The following is a 9,719-nucleotide window of genomic DNA, read 5'->3' as shown; positions in this document are numbered from 1 at the left end:
CTCGCCACGAGATTCTCTCGGAAACGTTCGAGCGTAGAGACGAAAACGCAAATCGAATAAATTGGACGGTCCACGGTGCTTTTATACGTCGAGGTCCCTTCACCGTCGAAATCGGAGGAAGACACCCACCCGTGGGCTCCGTTGGTTCCGCCACTTCCGAACGTCCGGCGATCGACGATACACATTTGTCATTGGCTCCTAACGAGTGGACGACCTTACGGTCCAGGGACGATCGAAAGTGGACACGGTAAGAAAGCCTGTACGGCTAAGTCTAAGGACGCTAATCAGAATGTGAATTTCGTTACTGGGCACCTCTTCGCTTCGGGGAATCGCGTGGTCAAGGAAAACAGAGAGTAAAAAAACGTGTACGTTCGGGGCCTCCCCACGAGAGAGTGTTACGTCTTCGGAAATACGTCTCGATGTTTTATTCATTTTATTCATTTTATTCATTTTATTCGTTTTATTCGTTTTATTATGGGATTATGGATATTAATATTATTATGTATATTAGTTTCGGATGAAAAACGTAAGTGGTTGTCGAGTATAGTAATATTTTATTCTAAAACGACAGTAATGATTTTTAACGCGATATAGTATCAAATATCCTAGCGTATACTTAACCGCAGCAGTAGCACGTCTTAACAAATACATTAGCATTCTATGGATACACCATTTTCGCGTGTATTCGCACCACGTGAAAATCTTACAGATCCGTAACTTGATAATTTATCCTTATCTAACGAGATCACAACGAAGTTGCGAATCTCGTATCAAACTTCAGTCTTGTATCTCTCCAAAATCTTTCCAAACATATAGCGAACGGAAAAGAGTCCTTCTAAGTATTTTATGTATTTACGGTAAAAGAATTTAGTCTAACGACCGATTCTAATTCGATCGACGCGTCGTTTAAATGTACGAGTAACTAGAAATTCGAACGTAAAGATGTTTCGTTTCCAAGAAACGGGTAACCATCAACAATCCTGCGTGACGTTATTTTGCTCTGGCCGAAGCCGAGACGATGTAGGAGGCGAGGACGATCGTATTGGACCGAGAATTTTGCGAGGACAACACTGGCCGATGGTTTTTCGAGACTGAAAGCACAGGACGAGATTTTAAAGTACAGTTTATGCGTTTTTACGGTATCGATTGGTAAATTTTTATTTTTCACTTATTGCATACACAGTACTCGTTTAAAACTTACCCGATGTTGCGTGCTTTTTTCCCATGATAGAACACGTTCCTCACCAGCACACCCACCATTTTATCTACGGAAAAACATATTTTATTCGAAACCGTGATTATGCATATAAGAGACAGGCAAACAATTCTACGTATTTATTGTAATATATTTTTACTCGAAAACGTTGATAATTCGTTTCTCGTCGGGCGAGACACGATGAACTTAGCTGCGACGAACGTAGCCGCCGTAACGAGGAGGATAAGCAGGACAATGAACTTCAGTCTTGCAGGACGTCTAGTACAGAACTGAATGCGAGTCTTCGTTGTCTTTGTCGTCGTCGTTACCGTCGTCGTCGCCGACGACGCTTTCCTCCGCCGGATTTCTTTCCCTTATTGGGGGTTTTCGTGAAACGGTAAATTTTAGGCTTTAGGTTTTAGGTATATATATGTATACATATATGTATGTATACGTCGACGGTACCTTATAGCCTGCGAATAGGCCGTATACGTAAATACTGCTATAGGTCCTAGAATTTCAGGAAACCGCTTAACGGTAATACAATGCGGCTTCGTTCGAGCGTAATGGGACAGTAAGCACGCTTTCCTTTGGGATTCCCAAATTTGATCATAAAACCAGCTAACACCGAACGAACGAACGAACGAAACGAACGAGAGAAATCACGACAAACTGTCCAGATAGAAGTTTAATATTACTCGAATGTAGACGTGACGCAATTAAGACAACAAAATTTCACATTATCGTCGCGTTGTCGAAAACCAAAGACTCGACGTCTAACGTTTAATTTCTTATTGACGCTAGAACAGATGAAATTCCCCGTACAGATTATACGAGCGTAAATTGTATCTGTATATTCTGAAAATCAAGAAATGACAGAATCTCCAATAATAGGATCTTACGATCTCGCATTCGATATCGTCCGTTTGGCACTGTCGTACAAACATTTGTGCTCGCAGTTGCCCACATTTGTCGAAAAGAAAAGACACGAAAAGTGAGAAAGAAGAAGGAAGCGGCGAAAATATAACCAGATACTTGATCAGCGATTGTCCTCGGATTAATTGTGTCTCGCGGATTCATCTTCGTGTTTCGGTTGATTTATTGATTTCATTCGTTGCTTACTGATTTGGAAACATACAAAGGTGAAGCGAGACACAGGAGCGATTAATGAGAAATATACGAGTGAGTCGATAAAAAAATCGTAGTTTATTGAGTTCTTATAATTTACAGAGTACGCATTGGCGTATGTATGTATGTATGTATGTCTTACGTAAGAAGGCGAGAGAGAAGTAAAGGCAGAGACAGAGAACCGATGTGTGCAGCAATTCGATAAGACACGATAATAGACGGAAATTCCGCGAAGACGCAAAATAAACGATCGTCGATGGAAAACTGATTACTGGTAATTGCGCGAAAATTACCTTTTAGTAGTCGCGTACATGAGAATTAACAAAACTGAACGAAACGAAACGAGTATCATCGTGTCCTCCAGGGTACCCCATCGAATTCCAATGTCTTCTCTGATTCGTTCTAAACATTATTTATCGTTCTATGGACGGAAGCTGATGGGTTTCCCTTCCTTGTCCTATACACACATCTATACCGCATCGTACGAATTTTAAGCAGGTTTTCTACGAATTCTTCGATCACGAGAAGAGAAACGAAGAGAAATTTTTGATGCTTTAGTTAGTTGGGATATCCTTATGTCGTGGCACACTATGACCCACATTTTTTTTTTTCTGTCGACGAACAAACAATCTCGCGTGCGTCACCGGACGATGCTGATTTCTCGAGATAAGTAAACGATGCGATAAACAGTCTCGGTTCAGTGTCGAATAGAATTTGCAGAAAATAAGTGCGATTCGTTTTACTCGCGACGGTGCTCGATCAAACGCATTAAACTAACTTGGCCGAGGAATCGTATACTATGCGTAATAGTCCTATATACGTGTATTAGAGTAATTAGAGTATTGTCCATTTGTTCGGTGTCCTCGATCGTCTCGAAAACGTAGCGATAGTAACAAGGCGTTTTTACATATTGGATCTACGATCTGACATTCTATCTAACATCTCGAATCGAGTATATTGCACCTTAACGATTAAACAGTCTACGATAATTTGATAATATACTCTCGATTTCGAACGATTGTACGAAATTTACATAATAGAATCCGGAACCTCAACATTCTTTGTACATCGCGTATTCGCAAGAATGACATCATGAATCACTGATTAGTATTAAAAATCGAATTTTTACTGTGCGATGACTATGATATAATAATCGATTTGACATTTGAAGTATTTGCAAGTCGAATGTCCATAGAACTTTGTCGCTTCGCTGAAATTAAAGTTTTATTCCTAAAGGTGACACGCAGTCAAACGTTACGTAAGATGTAGATATGTATATTCGAAGCGTCAAAGTATTTTTTGCGCTAACGCGAAATCTATTATCTACACGTCGAAGGTATTCACACGGGTTTATAATTTCATTTCAACCGATATATGTACACACACATATACGACACTCTTAATTACCACGGTCGATCTACGTATTGAAAATTTAGACGCCAGAAATAAGAAAAATTGAAATTCTCGTAAATCGAATACGGTAAGACTTTCCGAGAGCAATAATGGCACGTGTACGGCGTCGGGTTGCCTCATGGATGAATCGTGGCGATCAGTTACTAAAGATTAGCATGTCGCTCGTGTCTGCCGTAGCAGAGGCGTAGCTGCTGGCCGAACTCTTGTTGGACGATGATATCGCGCTGCTGGACGCTTGCGCCTTCGCGTTGCCCGATCCACTTCCGGAACTGTACGCGCTGGACTTGCTAGAGCTGGTTGCCGAACCCCCGTTGGCGAAAGCGTTGGAGTTTGCACTGGATACGGCACCGGATAGGCCACCGGACGAGCCTGAGGAAGGGAGAGCAATCATTTAATAATGATCAGGCCAGATTCGACCGCTTCGACGAAAGCTGACGCAGACGCACCGACGTCTGCGGCTGAGCCTGCAGAAGGAATACGACAGAGAATGCGTTATGATTGTTGTTGACTAGCTCGCGAGGTCTGTCGATTCACAAATAGCTATTTATCGCGATAAGCGTAATCGATCGTTTTAGGACAGAGTCAGAGGAACCTACCTTGCCCGTAAGCTCCCGATCCACCGGATCCTTTTACATTTTGACCTCCGAAGCCACCGAAGTTACCACTGGATCCTCCGGCGATAGCGGCAGCGTCCGCTTTCGCATTAGCTCCGGACGAACCTCCTCCGTATTGTCCGCCAAATCCCCCGAGACCCGATCCAGAGGGTCCGGTAGCACTCGGGCCACTGCCTATGCTACCCGCTCCGCTGTTTCCACCCAGAAAGCCAAATCCACCGGCTCCAGCATTGGCTATCGCGTCGGCTTTGGCATTTGCCCCGGACGAACCGCCTCCGTATTGTCCGCCAAATCCCCCGAGACCCGATCCAGAGGGTCCGGTAACACTCGGGCCACTGCCGATGCTACCCGCTCCGTTGTTTCCACCCTGAGAGCCAAATCCGCCGGTTTCAGCATTGGCTATCGCGTCGGCTTTGGCATTTGCCCCGGAAGAACCTCCTCCGTATTGTCCGCCAAATCCTCCGAGACCCGATCCAGAGGGTCGGGTAGCGCCGAGGCCACTGCCGATGCTACCCGGTCCGCTGTTTCCACCGTAGGAACCAAATCCACCGCTTCCGGCATTGGCTGCCGCGTCAGCTTTGGCTACACTCGCCGAAGAACCTCCGTATTGTCCGTTGTATCCCGCAGGAGCCGTTCCTGTAGGACCGGTCCCGCCTATGGTCCCGCTAATACCAGTGCCAGCAGCTCCATTTCCCCCTCCGTAGATTCCGAATCCACCGTTTCCGGCATTAGCTGCCGCGTCGGCTTTGGATACACCTGTCGAAGAACCTCCGTATTGTCCGTTGTTATATCCTCCAGGAGCCGTTACCGTAGGACCGACGTTACCTAAGGCGCTACTACCAGCGCCAGCAGCCCCGTTGCCTCCTCCGTAGATTCCGAATCCACTGTTTCCGGCATCGGCCGACGCATCGGCTTTGCTCACAGAACTACCTCCGGACGGTCCGCTACCATAAATTGGTCTAGACGATCCGTAGATCGGGGCGCCACCTTTGGTAGGCGCATAATATCCTCCAGTTCCGGTGCTCGATCCAGAACCACCGAATGCGGTGCCCGAGCCTATGTTTCCGTACGATCCACTCGGTCCCTGTACAATTACTCCAGGCTGTGCTGGAATCACCACAGGTGCCGATTTAATCGGCTGTCCGTATCCATTGGTGGAACCCACCGCGTTCGCACCTGCATTCGCGTTAGCCGAGCCACCTCCGTTAATCACGAGATGTTCAAGACCCGGAGAAGATGGTTTCGTTATACCGGTATTGCTTCCGTATGCACCGGGGCTGCGAGCAGGACCGTTCAAGAAAGGATTCTGCCCTTGTATTTGGGTCGGCGAACTGGCTATCGCACCTGCGTTTGCGTTCGCGTTGGCAGCTGCGTTGGCATTTCCTTGGGAGGATCCACCGAGGAAAGGATTGCTCGCTCCGGTTGGACCGGATGGACTGCTGGCAGGATAATATCCTGGACTCGGAGCATAACCCGATGATCCAGGTTTCGCGTTTCCGTTGGCGTTGCTAATGGCTTGAGCGTTCGCTTGGGACGTTCCACCGAGGAAGGGATTGTTGGCACCGGCGGGAGACGATGGACCGCTCGAAGGATAATATCCCTGTTGCTGCACGTAACCGGACGAACCAGGGTAGCGATTTCCATTGGCGTTTGCGTTGGCGTTTGCGTTGGCGTTTGCGTTGGCGTTCGCGTTGGCATTAGCGAGGGCCCCCGAAGAGCCTGTCGGGTAAAGACTACCACCTCCACTCGGTTGTTGACCTATCGGTCCGTAGTATCCACTTTTTCCTGGACCACCTGCAAGAACGATTTTCCTATGAGTAACGGTCAAGATTTACCAGAATAATAAATTCTCGCCAGACATAGTTGCGGTACGTTGCCATTCGGATATGCGAAGATCTGAACTCGTGTCACAAGTTAGAAAGAGAATACAGTGCCAGCGAGGAAACAAGACAGGTCCATCGAGAGTGTACATCCTACGGAATTATTTGACAAAAAGGAACTACACGTCGATGTGATAGAGAAGAAACATTCCAACGGTATATTAGTGTGCGGAGAAGAAAGGCCAGAAATTTCTTGGAAGTATGCTTGGAAGAACGATGCGTATCGGTGCAACGAATCAGAAAAGTCGATGATGGTGCAACAGAAGTCATAATAACGTTCCCATGCTCTACTTCTATTTGCCTCTGGATTAGGGAATCCTGCGTGCAATTCGAAATTCGAACAAGCCAAAGTGCATTGATCAACGCCACCCGATCGAACCGCGTCGAAGCGTCTCACCTTGGCCCTGCGGCTCCGTACTTTCGATCACGAGGATCTGGAACGGCTCGTACTTCGGTTTCGGACGATGCATCGGTCTCGGTCGAGGCATCGGTCTAGCGAACGGTGGACCGTCCACGACGACAACTGGTATCACCGAGTCTCCGTTGTACGGAATGGCCGGTTGAAGCGGCGGAAGCGAATGAACGAACTCTTCGGGTCGCGGATAAGGTGGATGGTTGTGAACGGGGTATGGAATCGTGACCGGTTCTCGGTTGTATCCAGGAAAGTTTGGCGGTCTTTGTACGCCTGTCGAAATGCCAGAAAACTGTCTATCGGGAATATAGCTTGCTCCGTTGTTAGCAACCGCGTTCGCATCGGCGTTACTTTGAACATTTCCCGCTGAATAGTAACCAGTCGGTGCTCTTACGCCGCTGATCGAGTTCACGTTCGTGTTCACGTTAGTGTTTACATTCGTGTTCACGTTCGTGTCCAGGTTGGCGTTCGTGTTGACTATCGAATTCAGATTCGTGTTCACGTTCGTATTCACGTTCGTATTCGTGTTCACGTTCAGGTTGTTGTTTGAGTTCGAGCTGGCTATTGTGCCGGCGGTTGCCCCGGCGGATGCACCCGCGTACGCACCCCCGTGGGCACCACCGTGTGCACCGGCCTGTGCACCAGCCTGTGCACCATAATTCGCGTTTGCATTCGCTTGAGAACCGCCGTAACCACCGTGATGACGATCGTTGCGTGGAACGTAACCGTTATAATTACCGCCTTGGTTGTCATCGATGTTAGAATAGTAATTTGGTCCCGAACCACCGTTTATACCTACGTTCAAAGAAAATACAACGCTCGTTACGGGCTCGCGATACACTTGTTGACTTTCGTCCCGTGTCTCCGTTTGATTTTTTTTTTTTTAAATGTAACTTATTCAAATCGACTCGTTTGCATAGAATTTCTTCGGCCCAAACGGATGCGTTTCTCGAATACGAGAAACGTCTATAATATCTTTTTCTAGGAAATACCTTGGGCATTAGCGATGGCCGAGGCGTCGGCGTTCGCATTGGATCCACCGAGGGCATGTGCATTCGCCTTGGCATTGGCCGATGCAGATCCATCGGCTGTTGCGCTCGCCGATCCCGAGGATATTGCCGATGAAAAGGAAAGAGGTCCCAGGTTCAGGTTGCTTCCGAACGACTGCGCGTTGCTGCTTGCCCGAGTATCTTTATCCTTGTGGAAGAGTCCCAAAGGATCCAGTAAACGAAGTCCATGATTGGACTTCAGTCCGTCGAGCAGCAGACCTAAAATTGAAATATTTCTTCCTTAGAAGGATCGCTCGGAGATCCCGAACCGCGTCTTTTTGCTTTCCAACGGGCGGTGATTTGATTTTGATGTTCGTCGAATCTGCAAAAATTCCCCCAAACGAAAGGAAAACTCACCGGGTCTGGCGTGACAGCTACCAACGAACAGGAGTATTACCACCGACACTAGACACTTGAACTTCATGTTTCTTGGCACTTTGGTCGTCGATCGATCGCTAGACACGCGTAAAATTTTTATCGATCGTTAGCGTGACAAGTCACTAATCTCCGTGGCCGAAGAGTCAAGAACGACTGAAGCTCTTGAACGAGACAACAACTTATATACGAGACACCGGTGGACTTTACGTCGGTCAATAATTGTCCGTTACTCGACGCGCCGTTTCTATTCGGTTCTTCGGTTTTCGTTCGGCGAAACGAAAGCCGAGCTTACCATGGAAATATCCATAACGGGACTAACTAACTACCGTCCGAGGATATAAAATATTTTCGTGTGTCCGTAACGAAAATACAAGAATAACAGTGATCTCCGTTGAGAGAAGACAAAACTTTCCCTGGCCAGGATCGAGCTGACGCTATCAAGGTCTGATCGCTTCGGCGAACCGCTTCGCATTTTTCCATCCTGGAGTATCCCTGCTGTTGATTATTCGATTCGCTATCGCTTTTCTTTCGCGAATTTCCAAACATTTCAGACGTAATGGGAAACGAGTATCGTTTTGGGAAAATTCCAACTATTTCGAACTATTTCGAACGAATTCGCGAACGCGTCGAGAATAGAACAATTAAGGCCAGTGGATAGTTCGTATCCTGTCAATTCAAATCGATGGAATCTGCTACATCTGTCGAATCTCGGTAAATATTCGTATTGTTAATATACATCCGGGTTTCCAACGGATAAGGATAGCTTATGTAATTTAATTGAAATTCTCAGAGGTAAACACTAATAGCGGTATTTTTTGGCAAGAAATATTTGTGAAGTTTGATAATTGGAAAGACGGGTAACATTTACATATACAAGCTACAAGCACACAATATTTATAACTGTCGATCGTTGGTGGAATTTGTACAGTTATGAACAGTAAAGAATGGCAAGAAAGAGTAAAACCACAATGGATCGCGTGAAGTTTCTATTAGTTATACGACAGAGACGCATATTAATGAGAAAATAGTCCCAAAGTACCATAAACGATCAGGGGGAAAACCAATGAAGAATCGATTGGAATCACTTTGCGTTCGGCGCTCAATAAAAAGCAGTGACTACTTGTAGTCCTCGTGGTGCTGTCTCCCTCTCTCCATGATACAACGAATTCCGATAGTGGGTCAAGGAACTATTCTCGAGAATAAAGGAAGGGAAGAGAAAAGCACGAGAAATATAATTCGTTTTCAGGATCTTCTTCGAAATATCGGAGTCCTAAGGTTTCCCTTATTCCAAATATTTAGCCACTACTACTACCGGTACACCGAAATCCTTTCATTCAAAGGATGTCCATGTTACGCTACTCGATTCCAGTCGTAAGACATTGCCGTCACTCCTCTTGATCGCGACGAAAAAGAAAAAGAAAAGAAAGCGTTCTTGAATTCTTCGTTATCTTGTAGCCAATGTCACGCAATATACGCGTACCGTATGTAGGTACTCACCTTTGCAGCTTCCATCCATGCCTCTGAAAACCTGAATTTCCAAGGTCAGATTCAACGATTGCCAACATATCGGGAACGTAAGATGGATGCTTGTGGGAAAGAAAAAGTCGGTCGATGTAACAAGGGGATAGAAGCAGTTGTCGATCGATTCGA

General features: G+C 46.3%; 1 protein-coding gene across 1 annotated transcript; it reads right to left on the bottom strand.

The window, feature by feature from the left end:
- Positions 1–2,382: 2,382 nt before the first annotated feature.
- On the bottom strand, positions 2,383–8,115 carry LOC107191578 (spidroin-1-like). The gene is made up of 6 exons (XM_015580640.1): positions 8,049–8,115; positions 7,635–7,910; positions 6,628–7,437; positions 6,354–6,548; positions 4,399–6,144; positions 2,383–4,105 (listed from the first exon to the last, which is right to left on the bottom strand). Exons 1-6 carry the CDS (start codon positions 8,113–8,115, stop codon positions 3,873–3,875), a joined length of 3,327 nt encoding a protein of 1,108 aa, XP_015436126.1. The 3' UTR covers positions 2,383–3,872.
- Between the last annotated feature and the right edge of the window lie 1,604 nt (positions 8,116–9,719).

Source organism: Dufourea novaeangliae, unplaced genomic scaffold (genome assembly GCF_001272555.1).
Source record: "Dufourea novaeangliae isolate 0120121106 unplaced genomic scaffold, ASM127255v1 scaffold228, whole genome shotgun sequence".
NCBI lineage: Eukaryota > Metazoa > Arthropoda > Insecta > Hymenoptera > Halictidae > Dufourea > Dufourea novaeangliae.
This window is presented reverse-complemented; position numbering and strand designations above follow the sequence as displayed.